Raw genomic sequence first — 23362 nt, forward strand, 5'->3', positions numbered from 1 at the left:
GCTTAATATATCCTTGCTGAATGAATGATGGAAAGAAATTAGGAGTCAGGTGGCCTAGATGCTAGTCTCAGTTCTCCCATTATTGAGCTGTGTGAATTTTTGGCCAGCCATCTTCCCTCTCTGTGCCTCAGTTTCCTCCTCTGTAAAAACAAGGAGGTTGGAATAGCTGATGTGAGGTCCCTTCCAATTCTAGATAGTAACACCAACCACAAAAATAAGCATTCCTGTCCCAATAGCATTTTCTTATTTACAAAGCACTTTCTTTTTAACAACCTTATGAGATAAATAATGCAGATCTAATCCAAAGGAATGGAAGCTCTTTGAGGGGCAGGAGCTATTTGGCTTTTTGTCTCTGTGTCTCCAGTACCCAGCCCAGTGCCCAGCACGTGCTTAGGGAGTATTTGTGGAATTGAATTCAATTGAATATCTGTTTTACAGAGAAGGCAAGTGAAGCTCAGAGGCTTCCAGGGACTCTTTCACGGTCACAGAGAAGGAAGTTATTGAGGCCAGAGCTGGGAACCAGCCAAGTCCAACTGTCCTTCCACTGCCCTGTCTTGCCAGTTGTGCTCATAAAGGCCTTCATCCCACTGACCTAACAGCTGCAGGTGGCATTTGTTGATGAGGTGTGCTGTACCCATTTTACAGAAAAGAAACTCTTCAGCAAGGCAACCAGCCCATTTGACTCCCCTTGGCGAAGATGGGGGACAGAACCCAAGCTTTCTACCTCTGGCTTGGTCTTGCCCCAAGGCCTCATGATTTGAGGAAGATGAATGGAAGTGTACCCATTTTCCCCATCTCCTACACTTAGAAAAGACGAGAAAGTCAGAGCCAAGTCACAAGATTCAGCTATTCTGGGAAAACGACTTCGTTTGGTAGCCAGGGGTAACATCTTCCCACTCTGGAAATCTCCTTTTAGAGGGTTTGCCTCTCCTCTCAGTAAAAAATAATTTTTTGCCATCACACAAATGCAGACCTTGTAAATTCTGGGTGGGGAACTGAAATTCACTGCTGGCCAGGAAGAACGGAAATCAATTGAACATGGAAAACAAGATAGTATCTGACCAAGCGTGTCTGGTGGAGGAATTGCTGGGTTCTATGGCCCAGCTGGAAAATTAGCGAGCTGTGGGCCTGCTCTCAGAGTCTGCTACTTACAGATGTTAGATATGACCTGAAAAGCAGAAGGACCAATGGGGAGAATCGAGAGCATAATGAGATGTCAATGTCAAAATGGCGACAGGGAGTAACTAGGAGCAGCGCACCCACTGGGATCTTGTCTATGTGGTAGTGTCAAGATTCATTATTTGCGTTTACTAAAACACTCTACCTTCTTTAAAGCCAAGAGTGCCCATGAGGAAATGATTTTCCTAAAGGTGTTTGGATAACTCCATGGAGGCGGGGATTGCTTTGTTTTGGTCATTGTATCCCCAGCACCCAGCATGGAGCCTGGTACATAGCAGGCGCTTAATAAGAGCTTGTTGACTAATGAAGTCACCATCAGTCACCATCAGCTAGTCCAGTCCTCCAGATTTTACAAATGGGGAAACCAAGGCCCAGAGAAGGGAAATGTCTAGGCCAATGCCACACAGTGAATTAGTAGCACAACTCAGATCTAGAATCATCTTCTCCTGGTCAGTTTCCTGACTTCTGACTGTAGCTTGCCTACCATTGTGCCAGTCACACAGCATCATTAATAAATGCTGGTTGAATTGACTGAAATTCTCGTAGCAGGGGATCCGGGATCAGTCAGTGGGATTCTGGAATAAGGACTAGATTTAGACTCAGAGATGTTGTCATTGTCTAGTCATTTCAGTCATGTCTTACTTTTTGTGACTGCATTTGAGGTTTTCTTGGCAAAGATACTAGAACGGTTGGCCATTTCCTTCCCTGGATCGTTTTGCAGATAAGGAAACAGAGGTAAACAGGGTTAAGTGACTTGCCCAGGGTCACCCAGCTAGTAAGAGTCTGAGGCCAGATTTGAACTCAGGTCTTCCTGACTCCAGGCCCAGCACTCTATACACTGTGCCACCTAGCTGCCTCAGGGGACCTGGGTTCAAATTCTAGCCCTTCCTGTGTGACTTCAGGAAAGTCAATTAACTTCTGTGGGCCTCAGTTCCTTCATCTACCAAATGAGGAAATTGGACCAGATGACCTTAATATCTCTTCAAGGTTTGAGTCTGTGATCCTAAGATTATCTGAAATCTACCTACAGTGTCTTCTTGGAGGTTCACAAATGATAACCCTTCACAACAGAAGCATAATCAGAGCCACAATCTATGAGTTTGCTAATTGTTCTTCCTTCCTGGATGTGCTCAAAGATGTCTTTTTTGCCATAAGTTTCACACAGTCAAGCTTATGGCTTTTGAATGACATTTCACGGTGTGTGTATATATATATATATATATATATATATATGTATATTATATACACATGTGTGTATTTTAAATTAATGTTATTTGCAGTCTTAGTCATAAAACGCATGGGTTAGGATTAGGTACATACTGGTGCAGAGGTTGGAAACTATGCATGGTAGCCTGTGCTCCATGAATTTTATCCTAAATGTTTTTTAAAGGTGGACTTTGGAGGAAAAAAAAAGAGGCTGCCCCCATGAGTTTTATACATATAACCCCTGCCAACTCTCCTCCTTGTATTTCATGGAGCTGATCCACCAGTCTTTCCAACCTTCCCTGCTAGTTATAATGCTTCTAACATTATAGTGCCAAATATGGTCCCAAATGCCTTTCATTATAAAGGGAAGTGGTTCAGGGTTTTTGTTTTTTTTTTTAAATTTCAACAATTTAATGGCCACTAACTTTTAAAGGACTGCAGTGTTATATTACCTTTGAAAGGTGAGGACTAGGGGTGACAGGAAATAACATAATGCTTGTAAGAATCGGAATCTTTCTGCCTTAGATTTGGGGAGTCTAAAACCAGAGGTATGAGTGGGAATTTTGTGCCTAGGGCAGGAAGAAAGGCTGGTCGGGGTGGAGTTCAGACCCAGGGCCAGGGATGTGGGCACTGAGGAAAGGAAATGCCCCAGGAGGAGGCAGTTCCATAAGTGGGGCCATGGAGAGGAACTCACTTGGGAAGGAGGAAGAAGAGTGACCCAGGACCAGGGCAGGATCAGTGCCTTCTAAATATTGGTGCCCTGAGACAATGCCTTGAACATTCCACCCTAGTTACAGCTCTACCTAAATCTAATACTGCTTTTGAGTTAGTGAAGACGGCTGTCAGCTCTCTGATCTCTGAATGGATTGTAATATGTTTCTTCCCTCAGTCTTCTGCTAGACTGTGGGGTGTATAATGTTGGGTTGGTGCCCCTAATCCTAAAGATTACAGAGTCTGAGGCTTTGGGTTCAAATTCTTACTCTGACATTTGCTCCCTGTGTGACCTTAGGCAAGTCACAAGCTCTTTGAGCCTCAGTCCTCCCTCATGAGAGGATTGGACTAGCTGGCATCCGAGTTCTCCTCCAGCTCCTGTCTATGATCCATTTCCTTGATTTCCCAAACTCATCTTGGTGCTCAAACTCATCCCCTGGGGCTCCCAAGAAAGAGAACAATGGCCTTAGAAGAAGCTTGCCCATCCTTCATTGCGTACCAATTTAAGAGGCAATCTGATAAGCTAAGTGATCAACCCTAGTCTCTAACTTGATCTAGTCACTCACCTCCAGCTGCCCCTTGGACACTTGAACTGGACTCTCCATAGACATCTCAAACTCAGTACATCCCAAACAAAGTTCATGGTCTTTGTCCCCCATTGTCAACCTCTCTATTACTGTCTGGGGCACTGCCATACTCCCACCTCTCCCAGACACTCCACTGTGGTCATCCTCAACTCTTCACTCTCCTCACACATATCCAATCCCTTGTCAAGTCTTGTCTCTGCCTTCTGGACATTCAGTGACGAATTCCTTGGTCATCACAACCCAATAAAATGCAAATTGGTCTCAGCCTTGTGTGGTGAGAGCCCTCTTCTACTTCTGTGTCTATGGTGGTAAAATGGTGGGAAAGGAGGCAGGGGTGCAGAGAGGTGATCACATGTTTTTTAGGACATCTAAGGTACTAACTTAGCTGTTGATTTAGTGTTCAGATCTGGCACTTGGGAAAAACCAATATTGTAACTCAAGTATCTTTTGCTAGCGGGCATCAAAAGAAAGGATAGGGGGAATTAACACCTCCTCCTCCTCTTGAATTCTGGGTCCAGCTCACTGTTCATTAGATTCAATTCAAGGCAACACACATTTACTAAGCACCTACTAAGTGCTAGGAAATGTCACAGGCCCTGCCCTCGAGGAGCTAAAATCTTTTGGAGGAAAATCAACAGGTATGCAGATAAATATACATTAATTATATATATAATATAAATTATATATAAACTATATGGTATTTCTATATTGTTATATAATGTTTCTATATAATATTTAATATATTAGTATATATCATTATATATTAATTACTTAGTAAACAAATACAAAGTTATTACTAGTAGGGGTGGGGAGAGTCCTGATAATTAGGTTGGGGTGGGGGAGTCAGGAAAGATCTGGTGAAGGAGGAAGTAGCTGCACTATGCTTTAAAGGAAGTTGGAGATTCTAAAAGTTGACCATCCTCAGACCATCAGACATATCTCTATGCAATGTACTGGTCAAAGACCAAAATTAAGGCTTGTAGTGATTGAAACCATCTCTGTTGTTCATACTCTTCTGTTTGTATGAAAGCTCAGCAGATGTTACCAAGGGATGTGGGTTAAAGACTGTGGTCATGGATGAAGGCTGTATTTGCTGAGGCCAGGCTGAGAGTAACCTTGGACAAGTCATTTAAATTTCCTAAGCCTCAGTTTCCTTATCTGTAAAATGAGAGGGTTGGGCTATGTCCTTCAGGGTTCCTAGCAGCTGCCAGATGGTCAAAGATGCTCTAGCTCCGGGGGCTAGTATCCACTCAACTTTGGGCCCCAGGCCTCAGCCAAGGGTGTTTTGTCAATGAGAGGGGGATACAAGAAGGACCTTCTTATTTGGACACAGAAGCAGCGATGGTGGGTGGTAAAGGATGTTTCCCCTTAGCCCCCAGGGAGAAGCTGACCAACCAAATAAAGGCGTGGAGTGTGTGTGGAGTAGGGAAAGATTATAAGTGTGATCTAGTAACGGGAGAGAAAGAGATGAGGCAGGAAGATGAAGGAAAAGAGAGAGGCCAAGAAAAGAGAAATAAAACTATTTACCGGAAGTCCAGGTTTTCCTGCCGGACCCTGGAAAAAAAGGGCAAAAAAACAACAAAAGAGAGAAAAAGAGCTCAGTAAAGCTAATGCCAGGGAAGTGGAACACACAATCCTGCATCTCCTAAGGACAGAGGGGACAGTGTGGCATAATGGGAAGTATCCTAGATGAACACCTGGATAGACCTGGGTTCAAGTGCTGGCTCAGACCCTTGTTGGCTGTGCTGTGTTGGACAAATCACGCACCTTCTCTGAACTTTGGTTTCCTTGTTTGTCAAATGGAGTGATTGCGTGGCTTAAGTGAGAAGCCCTGGGAAGGCTGTGCTAATGCCAGTGACTGTTACTAAGCCATGACACGGTCAGTCTTGTTATTCCCTGCGCCCCCACACCTGCCACCCTGGAAGAGGAATTTGAAGAGTGTGAATCATCCTCCCCTTTCTTCCCCCAGACCTGCCCCTCTATAGATGGTGCTGAGATGGTAACCATTATCTTGGGGCACAGATCTTGAGAATAAAGGGACTGTCAAGGACATTGGGTTCAGCACCCTCATTTTACAAAGGAGGGAAACTGAGGCCAAAGTGGGTAAGTGACTAGTCAATTTCACATAGCAAGTGTCAGCATCAAATTTCAAACCTGGGTCTTCTAGGACTCCAATTTCAGTGCTCTTGGGGCCCCCCCGCCGCTACAAGCTCCCTTGCCCTACAATCCTGTCCTTTTCATTCTTATGCTCCCTGGACCCATTTCATTATATCTTATTCCTGCACACAGCCCTGATCGCTTGGGAGGAAACATAGATGATATTTCTAAAAAGTGGCAGCAGGGAGGGGTCTTTGTGGGGCAGACAATGGGGAGCCGAGACTGGCTGCTGTTTCTACCCTCCCTACAGGTCAGGCGTCTGCTGTCTTTCAAGGCCAAAGAGTAAGCTCTGGATCTGAGGCAGTTCTACCCCACCCTGGGACTGATCTCACTAGCCTTAGAGTGAGGGTCACTCAGCCTCCATAGGGGGACTACTCAATATGCCACTCAAGGACTCTCTTGAAAGAGACTTCAGAGGGTAGACAGTAGGAAAAGTACTGGATGTAAGGACTAAAGGTCTGAATTCGAATGTGTGTAATCTTGGGCAAATCCCTTTATCTCCGAATCTTTATTTGTCTTTCTGTAAAATGAGGAGGTTAAACCAGATCATCTTTAAGATCTCTTTGAGCTTTAAATCCAATGATCCCAGCTCATTTGCCCTTCCCATGCAGGAATCCTGTTCATTCTCCTCTTGGACACAGCCCAACAATCTCTGTGTGAGCTCTCCAGTAAATGTAAGCCCTTCCTGACCTTGTACAATCTGTCCCACTGTGGCAGCATGCTGAGTTTCTTCAGAAAGCATCAGGACCTAACGAGTCACGGAAAGCAAGGGCAACAAATTCCCAGGAAGGTGAGATCTGGGTGAGAGATGGTCCAATCTTTGGCTATGTCAGGGGGAAAAAAGAGGATGGAGAGGGGGCCTCCAAAAAGGCTTGTTTTCAGCAGGTGGTCCTTCAGGGCTCCCTTACTGCCAAGTTTATTTTGGAAGACTGATGGTAGGAATTTTATCTGACATCCAAAGCATGCCATTATAAATCATGCCTTTTCATTTCAAGGGATGAAATGACTCTCCAGTCCCGACGTGATTTATCCGTCAGGGGGATAGAACAGATTTCTCAGTATGGGATCAATTTACCACTCAGAGTAACAGATGGAATATTAAATAAGGACCTTATTAAAATCATGAAAGGCTTTCTCCCAGGTATGTATTTAGAGGCAAAACAAGTATCGGAATGCCTTCTCTTGAGCACTAGAGGCCTCTGGCTCTTGTTGGTTTCAATAACCTCAGGGGTGGACCAATTTCAAAGAACGTCATTCTTCCCATCTCGGTAAAAATCGGCCGCACTCCACCACGTGTTCGGTCTTTTCAGTTACTTTACACAGGCCTCCGAATGGTCTTCGGGCCTTTTGTTGGGCTTTAACAACACTGCCCCTCAAGGACAGATCACTACCGTGTTGCTGGGTATCCATTTACTGCTTTGAGAGATTCTTCTTGTGCTCTTTCTTTTGGCAAGACTTGCCCCTCCCCCACAAGGGACCTGACAGAAAGGTCTGAGAAAGAAGAGAGGCGTTCTGCCTCTAATTTATTGCTCCTTCTGTAGCTTAACTTGCCGACATTGCTTTCTCTGTCTCCTTCCCTCCTATCTCTTTCCAAAATACGGCCCAAGCCAGTTGGCCCAAATAGAAGCTGCCCACATAAATTCTCTTGGAAAACAACACTTGCCCAATGAGATTCACATTTTCACTAAGTGAGTGGGCAGAGACGTGTTCCACAGAACAGCCTACTGAGAAGAGATGTCTCCTTTCTTATTGATTAGTGTGCCCTTCCTCCTACAATTGCCTCCTTTGAGGACAAAGAAAGTGTCTTATTACTGAGACAAGCTAGTCTTTTGGATTTCAGTTCAGAGCCTGCTTTGTCAAGGAGAGAGACATCTTGGGCTCTGATGTTTCTGAGTCTGGTAAAAAAAAAAACCAAAACAAAAATGGCAGGCTCTTTCCCTTTCTGTCAGTCAGGCACAGGCTCCAGAAGTCAAAAGAAAAGCAGTCTCTGAATAAGAGGTTATGGGCGACTCCCAGGTCTAAGAGAGGGAGATTAGTTGGAAAGACACACTTCACTTCTCTTTCTCCCCAAGCCCAGGACCCTGTTACCGTCAGAGAAAACAGCACATTCAAGTTTGTGGGATTTCAGCCATCACCTCAGTACTTACAGGGGGTCCTGAAAGAAAAGGAGAAAAAGCACCGGTCAGTGGGGTCTGCTCATGAGATCATAAAAAACCCAGAAGAGTTTTAGAAATCACACCTGCCTTTCACACTTAGGGGAGTGGGAAGATTGCTTGATTCAGCCTCAGAAGACCTGGGTTTGAATCTTGAGTCTGAAAATAAGTAACCATCTGACCACGAACCAGTGACTTCATCTCCTTCACATCAAACACTGTCTTCTTTCTCCAAGCCTCCTACACCATCTCCTTGCTCCTCCTAGAGACCATTTTCTATGAACTTCCTCTCTTCTCTTTCATCAGTTAGTCAATTAGCATTTATCAAGTACAGGCACTGTGCTAAGTGCTAGGGCTACAAAGAAAGGTAAAAGGCATTCCTTGCCCTCAAGCAACTCACAGTCTAATGAGGGAGACAATGAACAAAACACTATGTGTGAACAGGTAATATACAGGCCATCCCTCTACATGTATTCTCAATCCCATTCTCTCTCCTTTAAAAGACCTCTCCCTCAATCATCCCCCATTTAGATGACTCCCAAATATCCCACCCTGGTCTCTTTCCTAAATTCTAATCCCACATCACCAACTGCCCATTGGCTACATCAAACTGGATGTGCTGTGTCTCAACGTCAACATGTCTAAAGCAGAAGTCATTATCTTCCTTTCATTCCCCGCCACGAACTTCTCTATTTCTGTCAAGGGGACCCCTGACCCTCCACTCACCCAGATTCACAAAGTCTCCCTCTTCCTGCCCTTCGTATCTAGGCAGTTACCAAATCTTGCGATTTCTATCTAACTACATTTTCTTTATTCTCTTTTCTCTACTCACATGACCACCATTATAGTTCATGTCCCCATTAGCCTGGACTATTGCAGTAACCTCCTAAAACCCTGCCTCAAACCTCTTCCCACTGTAATCTATCCTCTACCCTACTGCCAAAGAGTTTTTCCTGAATTATAGCTGTGACTTTGTCACTCCCTTACTCAATAAACATCACTGACTCCTTATTGCCTTTAGGACAAATACAAGTATCTCTGTTTAGTTTTTAAAGCCCTTCATAAGTTGTCCCTGGACTGCCTTTCTAACTTTATTTTATATTATTCCTCATCTTAGCCTTCTTGCTGTTCCTTATATATGACACACCATCTCCTGTCCCTGCACTTCTGTATAGGCTGTCCCCCCATACTTGGAATGCACTCCCTTCTCACTTCTACCTCTTAAGAAGCCCTTGTTTACTTCAAAATTCTGCTTTGGCAACACCTTTCCCATTCCCTTCCTCCCTGACCTACCCCTTAAGCTACCGGTGAATTCTCCCTCAGCTCCCTCCCATTTTATCTCATATTTAATATTTCCCATATTGTACATGTTGTCTTTCCCAATAGAGTGTAAGCTTCTTGAGGTCAGGGACAGTTTAACTTCTGTCTTTGTATCCCCAAAACTTAATGCAGTGATACTTAGTAGGTACTTAATAAATGCCTATTGATTGACTATTTGGTTGATATCTGTGAATATTAGAATCTTCATCTGCCACATGGGGATTACAATATTTATCCTGCATGCATAAAGCATGATTATCATCAGTACTGTTAAGAAACTTTCTAAGTAGTCATAGGTTAAGGAAACTCTAAGTAGCCTACATGGTCGTCAATGGGCAGTGAGGTGGGATGGAGATGTCTAACTGACCTGGATTTCAGGAAAAAGGCAAGTCACCTACAAAAAGAAGCTAATCAAACTCAGGGAAACTGATGAGGTCACTGAGAAAGAGAGAAGAGTCAAGAGTTTAGGACAGAGCCTTTGGGTGCCAACAGTGGTCAGTGCTGCAGAGAGATCAGAGAGAATTGAGAGAGGGCCTAAGGATAGTGGTTCCACCATCTGCAATCTGGCTGACCTTGGGCCAATCACTTCCCCTCTTTCTGTATCTCAGTGACATCATCTATAAAATGGGCAGGGGGTGGTGATGAGGGTAGATTATATCATATGATCTCAAAGGTCCCTTCAAGCTCTGACATTCTGGCCTTCCTTCCTTTTTTTCTTTTTAGCACTTTGTTGCTGCTTTTTTCTTTTGTATCACTGTTATTACCCAATACTTCCCTGTCTACCCCAAACAATGATTTCTACTTTGTCCTAAATAAATAGATTTGAGCAAAACATATCAATGTGTTGTCATGTCTGGAAATGTATGTTGAATTTTATACCCATAAACTTCCACCTCTCTGACAAGGGGCATACTGGACCATCTGACCTCTAAAGTCATGCTTAGACATCTTATACTGACATTCTATTTAAAAGTCTCTTCTAGCTTCCAACATTTTATATTCTAAGGTCCCTCTCAGATCGCCGTTCTAGGCCATAGGTTCTAAGGGTATTTCTAGCTCTGACATGATAGGTTCTAAAGGACACTTCCCACTGACACTCTAGGTTCTAAGGTACCTCCCAGCTCTGACATTTGAGGTTCTAAGGCACCTCTGAACTCTGATACTGTATATTCTAAAATTTCTTTCCAGTTCTAACATTCTAGGAGTCTAAATGTTATGAAAATGTTTTAGGAAAGGTTCAAAATACCTAACAACTATAAAAGATGATTCTTTCCCCACAAAATGAAGTCAAACAGGAAAGAACAGGTTCCGTGTCTCATTAGGTCCCTGCTTGATCCCTTCTTTAAGATCCCAGGTCCGTGACCCAGCCTGTCTAAGCATCTCCTCCTCACCATCCATCTCCCAACACCTTTGTGACTCCTCAGGCCATGCCCCTTTTTGCTGTCTCCCTCTCCTCCACTCCCTGCCTGTCTCCATTCTGCGGACCCCGCCTCATGAATGGCATTGGCCATTCATGACAAAGTCTTACATTCTGAAGAGGGAAGAGGGAAGGGGAGAAAAGAGGAAGAGGGGAAAGAAAATCTACATCTCTTCAGAACGTGAGTCAGATGCTCCCAAGGCGTGTTTGAACTCCAGCTGGATCTGCTCAGTCCCTGGGTACCTGGGGTTGCTGGCTCAGCAGCTCTGTGGGCCCCTCCTTTTATGCTCAGCTAATAAAGCGTCCTCATGTTTCCCTCTCACTGCTCACTTTCTTAAAGCTGCCCTTCTGTTCTCCCTTATCTTCCCTTCCCACGTCCTGGCCTGCTTCCATGAAGGAACTGTGGTTTTCATGCCGATCTCTGTCAACCAATCATGTTGAAAAAAATGAGAAGCAATCAGAAGTTAAGGAAGACAGCTGGATGGAGGAGTTTTCAGCTCTGCATGCAATGCTTCTCTTGAAGTATCTAGCTATGATGACCTGGATGTCAAGGTCCAGCGACCACTGGACCTTTCTAGGTCCTGTGACCTCTGGCACAAGAACTAGGAAGAGAACAGGGAAGGGCTCAGAAGATGTTGTCAGAGATGCAGCTGGTTTGGACCTTGGGACCCAGAGAGGATTGCTCAGCTCATGGACATTTTCTATTTTTAAGACCTCAACCAACTTTTAGCTTGACATGCCAGATTTCCCCAGGGTTTATAGAATCACAGATTTTAGAACTAGAACAAAACTTAGGGATGTTCCAATCTAGTCCAACCGTCTCATTTTACAAAGGAGGAAACTGAGACCTAGAACGTAGAAGTGGCTTACCTAAGGTTATAGAGGTATTAAATGACAGAACCAGAATCTGAAAGCATGTCTTACTCCCATGTTTTTCTTATTTTCTTATTTATTTTTTCTTTTCTTCTTTCTTTCTATATTTTTATTATTATACATTAATTTTTATTATTTCTTATTATTTTGCAGTAGCTGGCAACATGCACCTAGCAACCACAAACACTAACTTTGCCAGAGCTGCCCTGCTCTGACAAAGACAGATTTTTTCGCCAAGGTCACTTGTTTCTTCCTTCTATCAACACACTAAGCTCCAAGGGGATGATAATTGTAAGGTGATTTGCACAATTCCTGGAATGTAGTAAGCACTATATAACTGTTATTTAATATTAATAATTATTATAATAATATTAGCTAATAATAATAATAATATTAGCAATTATTATAGTCACAGTAGAGGGTCAAGCTTAGGGACACCGACCCAGAAGCCCAGACCCTGTCTGATTTTATAAAGTGCCTAGAGAGAGACTTATGCCCTCATTAGGATTAACAGGGGCTCATCCCAAAGATTGTGATAAAAAGGGAGAAAACTGTAACTCAATGCATTTGCCTGGCTGTGAAGGGGTCAGTAGAAAGGCAACAGTAAGACAGAAAACACAATGAACTAGGGGCCAGATCTGGATTCTAGGCCCAGCTTTAGTACTAACTCACTGTATGACCTCAGCCAAGTCACTTCTGACACTCAGTTTTCTCATTTATTCAATGATGAGGTTGGACTATAGACACTAGATGGTCTTTAAGGCTCGAGTGATATACTATCTAATGAATGGAGTCCATCTTGGGGCAATCCTATTGAAGACTTTTTATCCCCCCATAGACCTTTTGCCAAATTAAATACTATCATAAGTAGCTAAGCCCCTAGTATCCAGCGCCATGAATATACCACTAGGATTTGGAGATCAGTTGGTCGGTCAATGAACATTTATTAAGCCCCTGTTTTGTGCCAGGCATTGTATTAAGTGCTATAGGATGTTTATACAGAACTCAAGTATTTGTAATAAAACAACTGTCCCCACTACAAACATCACAATGTGCTCACAGGTGGAATGTCAGAGTTAGAAGGTTCCTTAGAAGTCATCTGGTCCAATTTTCCCCACCATTTTATAGGAAACTGAAGGCCAGAGAAAGGAAATGACTTACCTAAGGTCACATAGACAGTAACTGTCAGAACCAGGACTTCACCCTAAGTCTCCTGACTCCTAGTTCATTATACTTTTTCCTGTATCTCCAGGGTCTCCTAGGGTCTCTAGGACAGTGCTTAGCATCATGGATTTACATCTGGAGGAGGCTTTGGACAATCACTAGTCCAAGGGTTCTTAGCTTGGGGTCCATGAGCTTGTTTTAATAATATGCTAATAATTGTATTTCAATATAGTTGTTTTCCAGAGCACCGGCCCTAAAGTCAGGAGGACCTGAATTCAAAACCGGCCTCAGACCAAACACTTGACAGTTATTAGCTGTGTGACCCTGGGCAAGTCACTTAACCCCAATCATCCTATTTTCCCTAGAGATAAGATCCAAACAAAACATGAGAAGATATCACATTTTACCTTTTTTAATATGTTTTTATTGATTCAGTTTTTTTACATCTCCATAATGTCCCCCCAGTATCTTCTCCCTTCCCACTCCCAGACAGCCATCCTGTAATAGTATTTTTTATTGCTATTACACCATTTTATTTTTTAAATTTTTTTAAATTAATTTATTTTGATTTATCAACGATCACTTCTATGAGCTTTTGAGTTTTAAATTTTTCTCCCCCTCCCTCCTTACTTCTCTCCCCAAGACAGTATGCAATCTGATATAGGCTATTCATATACACTCTTATTAAACATATTTTCAGGGGCGGCTAGGTGGTGCAGTGGATAGAGCACCGGCCCTGCAGTCAGGAGGACCTGAGTTCAAATCTGGCCTCAGACACTTGACACTTACTAGCTGTGTGACCCTGGGCAAGTCACTTAACCCCGACTGTCTCACAAAAAAAAAAACCAAACATTTTCACATTGGTGATGTTGTAAGTAAGAATTAGAACCAATAGGAAGAACCACCAGAAAGAGGAAACCCTAATTGCCTAAAAATTATATATATATATATAGTTGTTTTCCTTCGTAATCCTCTGTATTTTATGTGATGCGTTTGAAAACATGATTCTGAGATGTCCATCGGCTTCACAAGACCACCCAAGGGGTCCAGGACACAGAAGACATGAAGAATCTCTGGTCTACTCCAACCCTCTCATTTTCTAGATAAAGAATCTGACGCCAAGGGTGGCACAGGATGAAAACATAAAGGTTTTATTTTAAAATTTGAGATGATTTGTGCAGGGTCACACCTTTAAGTATAAACCGTAGATTTGAACCCAGGCCTTCTGATTCCAAACTGGAAAGAAGATGCTTGGCTAAAGTTCTACAAAGAAAAAATTATTATGATTTCATGCTGAAGAGTTTGGGTTTTATCCTACAGCCAAGAGGAAGCCATTGAAGGCTTCCAAGGGAGGGTGGTGGTTGGACCTCAGCTAATCTCAGTAGCTTTGAGAAGGCTGGGTTGGAAGCACGAGGTGAGAGATGATGTGGGCCTGGCCTGGCCTGGTCTGGTGGCAGCTCCAAGTCAAATTTGCTGCTCGTCCATAATCTCCGACCTTGTTTCATCTCTAGTCTTTCTGTGCTGGAGGTCCTGCCCTTGATTGATCCTCGCCTCCCCATAGCTTGGTCATCCAGGCCTGCTGTCAAACCTCCCATACATAGCAGTGTGCTGATATTTCATACTAATAATTTAAATATTTTAATAACATAGTAATATTTTGTTTTATGTTATTGCATATTTTAATAATATATTAATATTATTAAAGGAGAAGATGTAGTCATGACAAACTTTTAAGTTGAATTTCCATTATTAATATTTTCTCCATCACTTTCTTGTTGTTCTTCAGTCATTGCAGTCATATCTGACTCTTTGTGACCTTATTTGGGGTCTTCTTGGCAGAGATATGGAAGTGGCTTGCCATTTCCTTCTCCAGCTCATTTTACAGATGAGGAAACTGAGGCAAACAGAGTGAAGTGACTTGCCCAGGGTCACACAGCTACTAAGTGTCTGAGGCTGGATTTAAACTCAGGAGGATGAGTCTTCCTGACTCCAGACCTGGCACTCTAGCCACTGCACCACCTTGTCACTTTCTTAAGTCTACATAATCAATAAACTAAACCCTGATTTGAAGCATTTGCCAATTTCTGAGGTGTAAATGCTCATTCTGAAAATTTAACAATCAGGTCTCTGAACAAGCTAGAACAGATCTGAATCTAGCACATCGCTGCATGTGAACCTCTGCCCTCTGCGAATGACTTAAGCTGGATCGACACCTCAGGTCTTGGTGCCCACTTAGACCCTGATCTCATGGTACCGATGTGCTTTTCTAAAGCACAGATCTGATCACATCACTCCTCTGCTTCATAAACTCCAATGGCTCCCTATTACCTCTAAAATCCAATAACAAATTCTTCTGATCGGCGTTTAAAACCCTTCACAACCTGGCTCTATTTTCTCTTTCTAGACATATTACACATTACTCTCTATGCATGGACAGCAATCCAGACTGGTGTCCTTGCTGTTTCTCACCTACAACAGTCCTTCTCTCATCTGGACCTTGAACCGGGTTGTCCCCCATGTCTGGAATACTCTCCCTCCTCTCTTCTGCCCCTTAGAATCCCTACTTAAGAACCATGAGGCTTCTCTCTCCTCCTCTACCCAAGGCAAGTGCCTTCTTGCCCCAAATCATTTTGTATTTACCCTGCATATATTTTGCATGTAGTTTAACAGGTTGTCTCCCCCAATAAAATCCAGAGCCCCAGGTGTGACAAGAGGCACAGAGAGGATATACATGGATTGTTCCCCAAACCCAGGAGTGCTAGAATCCTGCATCTTCCTTGAAGCTTGAAAGGGAAAGGTTTTGAAGACATAAAGGAAAATGCTTCTTCTTAGAGCACAGCTGATGAGTTTGTATAAGTCGCTGTGCCCAAGAGGTGGCACAAGATGCAAATATAAAGGTTTTATTTAAAAATTTGAGATAATAACATATTATGGCTCTGTCCCTCATAAATTGAAGGAAAGCTGAATGCGTTTTGGGGCGTATGCAGCCTTTGAGGCTGGTATCAAAGTGGAAAAGAGTGGCTCTGTAGGACCCTGAATTATGGGGCTGGCTGAATGAAAGACCTGTGCCAGGGTGGTATTTCTGATGGTCTTAGACCAAGACACTAGGTAGGCACAGTCTTCCTGGCCAGCAATCCTGGCTTCTCCTCTCTCTAGCTCTAAAAGTGAAAAAAAGGCAGCCCACTGACTCTCTGGCCTTGCTGAGAGCACGCACAGAATTCTTTCTGCTAGTTATTGCAAAATTCATTCACTCACTCAATATATCTTTATCGAGCCCTAGCCATGTTGGAGGCACCATGCTGAGTGCTAGAAAATTATATTTGAGTTACTTGACTGCTCAAATGGGAAAGTTGAGGTCCCATAGAGGTCAAAATCTCCCATATAATCTTTCCTCTGCTCAAAAAATCTTCTGGGGCTCTCTACTGTCTTTTGAACAAATTTCAGATCCTTTAGCCTGGAGTTCAAGGTGCTCCATAAGCTGGGCTGACACTCCTTTTGTTTTTTAAAAAAGACTTTTTATTGCTATCTTTTTATTTTTGCACAACTCTCATTTCCATTTGGAAATATATATATTTCCTATATATCTCCTCTCCCCTACCACCACTCAAACTAATCCTTGTAATAGAGAATTAGAGAGAGAGAGAGAGTGAGAGAGAGAGGGAGAGAGGGCCAATTCACCAAAATTAACCATCAACTAAGGCATCCAGTGTTCCACACCCATAGTACCCCACCCCTGCCAAGGAGGGAGGCAGGTTAAATTTTTTCTATTTTTCTTTGGGACCGGAAGGTCATTATAATCATACAGGGTTTAGTTTTGTTGGCTGTTATATTCATTTCTATTGTTTTAGTCATTATGAATCCTGTTTCCTGCTCACTTCACTTTTGTATCAGTTCATATAAGTCTTTTTGTATTTCTCTGAATCCTTCATATTCATTATTCCTTATAGCCTAGTGACAGTCCATTACAATCATGTACCACAGTTGGTTTTGCCATTGTTCGGTCTGTACTACCTTGACTTTACCTAATATTGTGGCCCTCTGTGCAGCCTACACTCTGACCACCCTGGACAGCTCCTTCTTCTCCCTGCCAACTGCTCACCCCCCTCCCATTGCCTCTGCCCCCTGCAAATACATCCTTTTCTTGTTTCAGATCTCAAAGTACTGCCTGTGAACTAGGCAGTATATGTATTAGAACACTCATTTTATAGATGAGGAACACTCTCTTCATGTGTGGACTAGCATCGCCTTTTCATCTCCCAGTCCTTCAAAGCCCAATTTAAATGCTTTACTCTTCCATGAAGCTTTCCCAATACTCCCGGTGTGTGATGACTTTTCCACTCAGACCTCCCATGATATTGCATATTTCTCTGAGACACTTATTTCAGGTTCAGTTTTAACAAGCACTTACTATGTATCAGGCCCTGGAGATACAAATACAAATGTGAAATGGTGCCTACCCCCAGGGAGTTTATATTCTTTTGCAATATCATGTAATATTATAGGACTTTGGTTGGCATCATATCCCCCATTAGAACGTTAGCTCCATGAAGGCAGAGATGGTATATTATCTACATTTTTATTCAGCATTCAGCAAGGAGTACTGTTCACAGCAGAGGCTTAATGAATATTTGTTGAATAAATGAATATACTTGTTGAATGATGAATAATCTTGGCACCCTACTGATTCAAAGAGAAAAACTATCTACTATCAGCTTGACCTGTCAAATGCAATCCTCTTTTTTCCTTCTCTGTCATGGCCCTGAAGCCCCTCAGATGTCATAACAGACCCCCCTGGCCAAGGTGTAGAATTACTCCACTGGGGTGATGGCTAGGTACAACCTCAAAGTTGCCTCCTTGGCATTCTCTCTCTTTTTTCTTACACCCCTTGCCATTGGAGTGACCTTGTGGAAACAGAAAATTTGGCTGACGTGATACCATTAAAAGCTCAGGCGCCCACTGCTGCCCCTGCCTTAATGCTCATTATACTATATGTGAGGGAGGGAAAGAAGTGGAGAGAGAACTGGCCTTGGAGGAAGGAAGAACGAGATTTGAATCCAGCTTTGAATGCTGGCTAGCTGTGTGACCCTGGACAAGTCACTTAACCTCTTAGCTTTTGCATCTATAAAATGGAAATAATAATAATAATAGCACCTACCATACAGTTGTCATAAGGCTCAAATAAGATCACATGTGTAAAGCACTTTGTACATGTCAGGTATCATCATTATCATCATTATCTCTATTATTATTGTCACTCTAAACATCCCTGCCCCTACACCTTCCCTTTCTCTCTTCTTCTATTCCTAAACTACAGCCTAGAAGCGGTCTCTCCTTGGCATTCTCTCCCCTCATCTTTCTTACATCCCTTGACAATTTCTCCCAGGGGGCAGGGGGAGACCCAGACACTTCAGTCCCTGTGCTTTTGCCAGAGCCACCTCACCTGGGGACAGGGAAGGAGAAGGCTCTTGAGTCAGAAATTTAAAGGACTGGGATTTTTATTTTTTATTCTCCACAAAAGCAGCGGAGACAAGGAAAATGTTGCCCGTTGAGCAGCAGGCACAGAATAGGAGGAGATGCGTGTTGCTAGGAGACCAGTCAAAGAAGCATTCCTTAAGAGAGACATGGGCCACTTCAGCAAAGGCTCTCTCATGGGAACTGAGGACCTGGGAGGCCTTGGCCTCAGCTACCCCAGGTGATAGCATCCCTCACCATTCTTCTGACTTTGCACCCACCCACCCACCGAGCTTAATGTAAAGCTATGACTCCTTGGAATTTGTGCATTTCATCTGTCAGATATTACAGCATCTGTGTGCAATGCTCTGTGGAATCCAAAAGCATGATTACAATGATGTTAATTAGATCCTAGCCTTCATTAAGAGAATATGAGCATCGCCTGAATAAACTGTGTATATTTAGCCTTGAAAAGAGAAAACTTGAGGTGGTGGAGGGGAACATGATATTTGATTTGAGCATCTGGAGGGCTGGCTGTCATGGGGAAGAGGGATGGGATGTATTCTGCTTGGCCCACAGAAGGCAGAATCAGGAACAATGGGTGGAATATGCAGAGTCTTAATGTTAAGGGGAAAAAACCTTCTAGTCATTAGAGCTGTTTCAAAGCAGAATGGACTGCTGGGAGGGAATAAACTCCCATTCTTAAAAGACTGAGTGAGCAGTTATCTGGTATGTTTAGAGGGCATCCTCTCAAGGCCCGGGTTGGACTGGTTGCCTCAGAGGTTCTTTCCAGTTCTAAGCTCCTCTGATCATAAAACCTTGAGCGGGTGGTGGGAGAGGCCCTTCAATTTATAGATGAGGGAACTAAGGAGGACAGAGGTTAAGTGGTTTGTCCAAGGGTAATGCTTCCAGCCCTCGGGAATAGCTTCCTAGTACTGCTTCAGCCAACTACAACAAAATTAATTAATCTACATATATTTATCAACTGCCCACCACGTTCCAGACTGTGTCAAGTGAAATTCAAGCCACTCTCTTTTCCAATCTAAGTTAGTGACAGTCATCTCCCTGGTACAGTCGAATGGATGGTATGTCCCTGATGACGATAAAACAAAAATTAATAGTAACAACAAGTGATTCCATTCCTTTTCGGGCTTTTTTCTCCACCACAGCTGGATTAGTAACCTCCTAGCCCTGAAAGATCCCTCTGCCGCTGCAGCCCTTTCCTCTGATCAGTCAGTTGCTTGTGGACTTTTCATTTTAAGGAAAGTGTCCAGGTCCACCATGTTCATTTGACTCTCTGGAATTTCTTTTCAGATGGAAGAGAAATACTGCTTGGGCAGACAGGGGATAAATACTGGAAATTGAGCCGGGGGTAGACTTTGCACACAACTGAGAATAGAGCCCCCAAGAAGCAAAGCCAAGAATCAGGGCAAGCCAGACTCTGGCCTCTCGCTGCACTCTGTGCCCACTCCCCAATGATGAAGGTTGCTTTTTGAAAGTGATCTACCCTTTTCTGCCTTCCTTCTCACAACTGCCTTCTGAAGCAGGGAAAGCTGATACCACTAGCCCCATTGAACAGATCGGCAAACTTGGGCTTGTAAACTGGGAGAGACTTTCTTAAGCCAATAAGCTAGTGAGTTAATGAGTTAGTGACCAACCTGGGAATACAGCCTAGGCTTCTTGGGATGGGTCACAGGACTTGTGAGTTAGGAAGAAGTCTGGAAATCTAATCACAGCCTGCCAGAGAAGGGAAGAACCATGTCCAAAATCCCAAAGGTAATAAGAAGCAGAGGCAGTGTCCAAACCTCGGGCCTTTGATCCCAAAGACAATCATTGGTCTACAAATGTTTATTAAGCACTAGCTATGTCTTGTTTGGCCTGACTCCGCATATTTATTACAGGGCTTTTGCTATCAACATCTGTCCACTGTCACTGACCATTCTGATGAGTTCATGAAAGCAGGTCTCCAAAGGGCCTTAAGGAGGTAGCTCTTTGTTAACCTACTTGGAGCTGATCAAAGGCAGGGCCAGGACTGCAAAGCCACCAGGCAGATTCTGGAAGCCATACTCACAAATCAGTTTTGGAGTCAGAAGACCTGGGTTCAAATCCTGACTCTGACACTTATTAGCTATAAGCCGCTTCCCCTCTAGACCTCAATTTTCTCTATAAAATGGGGATGAAGTGTGATTGAGCCAAGTGGTCTTTAAGATCCCTCCCAGCTCTGAGGTTCTAGCCCTGAAATTCTATGTTTTAAGGGCCCTTCCAGCTCTGGCATCCTGAGTCTTCCAAGACTGGCTACTTCCGAAGTCTGGAGCTGCCCTGAGGTGATGGATGGAGATTGGTGACCCCACCGAGACAAAATCGGACCAGACTTAAAAGTCAACACCTTCACCTTGAACCAAATCTTATCGAAGCTTGGAGACATGCTTCCTTATTCTCCCATTTCCTTGGGCCTCTAGCCCTTTCTGGTTTGGGTCAGAATTAGGCCAAATTAGGAAATCCTAGAAATGCTTCAGGCTAAAAGAGGCTGCCCACCCAGCTCCATAGACTTCAAGGGAAAACTGTGTTCATGCATGTAATCTGGGGATCTCAAGGGGCCAGAGTGATCTATCCCTATCTGCGTGGTACAGATGGATGGATAGTACATCCCAGAGCAGGGAAATGACTCATGGTTGGGGGCGGGAGGAGTGTATGTGTGTGTATGTGTGTGTGTGTGTTTGCGTGTGTGTTTTATAAAATGAACACCATGAAGGAAGGAACCTCACAGATCACTTTGTTTAAATCCTTTGTTTGTTTCCAGGAGGAAACTGGGCCCAGAGGATTTAAGTGATTTGTTCAGTCACAGAGCTAGTAAGTGGTGGGGCTGGTATACAAACCCAGGCTGCCTCTACAACTCAATTCAACAAACATAGAAGTGACTACTATTTATAATAATAATTAGCATTTATATTGCATTTAAACATTTGAAAAGCAATTTAGAAATATTTTCATTTGATCCTCACAACAACCCTGGGAGGTAGGTGCTGTTACCATCCCCATTTTACAGATAAGGAAACTGAGGCAGAAGTAGGTGAAGTGACTTGCCCAGAGTCACCCAGCTAGTAAATGTCTGAAGCTAGATTTGAACTTAGGTCTTCTTGATTCCAGGTCCAATGCTCTGTGCACTATGGCTCCATCTAGCTGTAAGGCAGCAACCTAGGTGTTGGGTATATAAAGATAGTTATCACACAGGCCATTCTCTCAAGGACTTTGGAATGGAATGGAACAGGGAGCATGGAATAAATATGAAGGAGAAGCAGAAGGCTAAGAGAAGTTTAAGGAAGAGGAGGTCACTTTCACCCTAGGAAACTGGAGAAAGACTCATGGAAGAGCTGGTGTTAGAGCTAGTCTTTGAGAAGGTGGAGATATACAGGGGCAGGTGGATGGGGCAACAACCATCCTGTACATAGGAGAGGACTCCAGCAAGAAGGCATGGAAGTGGGAGCAGACAGAATAAGGATGGGGAATGGAGAAATGGGCCAGTTTGGATGGACCACAGATTAAGTAAAGGAAAGGAGCAGGAGATGAACTTGGGGAGAGAGATTGGAGTTACACTGTGGAGAGTCTTGCCTGGATTTTATCCTGTGAGAAATAGGGGGCCACCACAAGGTTTTGAGTAAAGGAGTGATATGATCAGAGCAGTGTGTTCAGATGATCATTTAGGATGCTGTGTGAGGATGGATTGGAGAAGGAAGAGAGATGAGGTAAGTAGAGCAGTTGGACTACGCCAAAAGCCTAGATGAGAAGAAATTAGTCTATGGTAATGTGATTCTGATCTTGGAAACTGAGCAGGGCTGGGACTCCTTAGTACTTGAGTGAGCAATGACCTGGGACCATGAATGTTCTAGAGTGTAACATCAAGCTGAGGCAGGAAACCCACTTGTTAGGTGTGTCAGAAAGAGGATTCTTTTTGTGAATGGGTTGGTTTATTTTGGCCACTGAGAGGTCCCAACCAATTTCCTAATTCAGTGATGCTTATTCTGAGCCAGACACATAATGGCAATGGATGCTCCTTGAGCTCTCCTACCATGTTCTCTGTCCTGCTCATTCTTCTTGAATGTACACACACTTTTTGCCAAGCTTTTATCTGAGATCTTGGGTCCTTGGACCTTGTTAACCTTGACTGAATTCACAACAGGTCTCTGAGATCTCCCAAATGACTTGGAAATAAATTTATCAAGAGGACCTACATCCTATCCTCCTTCTACTCACCTCTCCTAATCTTGACTCCTTCCTGAGAAGTGACCCTATGGGGAATCTGCCCTCCCTTGTCACAGTCAAGGGGGCACAAAGAGCTCAAAGGTATCTTGTCCAGGAAGTGTTCCCTGGTTTACCCCATCTATTGTCTAATCAAACATGTGGATTTACCACACCCTTCTGGAGGTATCAAAACTAGTGCATTTACCTGTTTACCTTCCTGTTTATTTTGGTTTTCTGCCTGGCTTTACTCCAAAATAAGAGCTTCTTTTTCTATGACTCTAGGGTCAAGGGAGTTCTGGTAAATGCTTAACAATCAGCTCTCTGGAAAACTATATCATGCAGAACATACATTTAAATTGAATCTGCACTGTTAGTATTTTCTTCATCACTTTCTTAGGTCTACAAATTAACAAAACAACATCCAAATTTGTAGCATTTGCTGATTTCCGAGGTATAAATGCTGACACTGAAAATTTGACAATCAGCCTGTCTAAGCTGGCTCCAGCCCCTCTTGTCTACGTACAAAGTGTTTCCCCTGGGAGGCAGATCAGGCAAACATTATTGTCTGAGCTTGGGATTTAACCAGTGGAGGGAACTTCTTGTGTGGAAGTCAACTAAATTTGGATTCTGATGCCTCCCTATGAGATGGAGGTGATCCTGGCTTCTTAAAGCATGTGATGGGATTCAAGTCTGCCAGGACCTATCAACTTTGCAAGATCAGGCTCAGCAAAGGTCCTTTCCTGTCACTGAGGTAAGTGCAGGGGAAGCTCATCACCCAAATGTGTGTGTGTGTGTGGGTGTGCGTGGGTGTGCATGTAAGTGTGTATGTTTGTATGTGAGTGTGTGTGTGAGTGTGTATGTTTGTATGTAAGTGTATATGTATGTGTGTATGTGAGTGTGTATAT

General features: G+C 43.4%; 1 protein-coding gene across 1 annotated transcript in view; it reads right to left on the bottom strand.

Annotated features, from left to right (window-relative positions):
- COL13A1 (collagen type XIII alpha 1 chain) overlaps positions 1-23362 on the bottom strand; it is a 212940-nt gene that overhangs the window by 118857 nt on the left and 70721 nt on the right. Inside the window, exons 3-4 of the mRNA XM_027840607.1 lie at positions 7988-7995; positions 5211-5237 (exon numbers count right to left, since the gene is read on the bottom strand). Coding sequence (XP_027696408.1) covers positions 5211-5237; positions 7988-7995 — 35 coding nt within the window. The remainder of the gene's footprint in view (positions 1-5210; positions 5238-7987; positions 7996-23362) is intronic.

This window comes from Vombatus ursinus, unplaced genomic scaffold (assembly GCF_900497805.2).
Source record: "Vombatus ursinus unplaced genomic scaffold, bare-nosed wombat genome assembly UNPS02014847.1, whole genome shotgun sequence".
In the NCBI taxonomy this organism is placed as follows: domain Eukaryota; kingdom Metazoa; phylum Chordata; class Mammalia; order Diprotodontia; family Vombatidae; genus Vombatus; species Vombatus ursinus.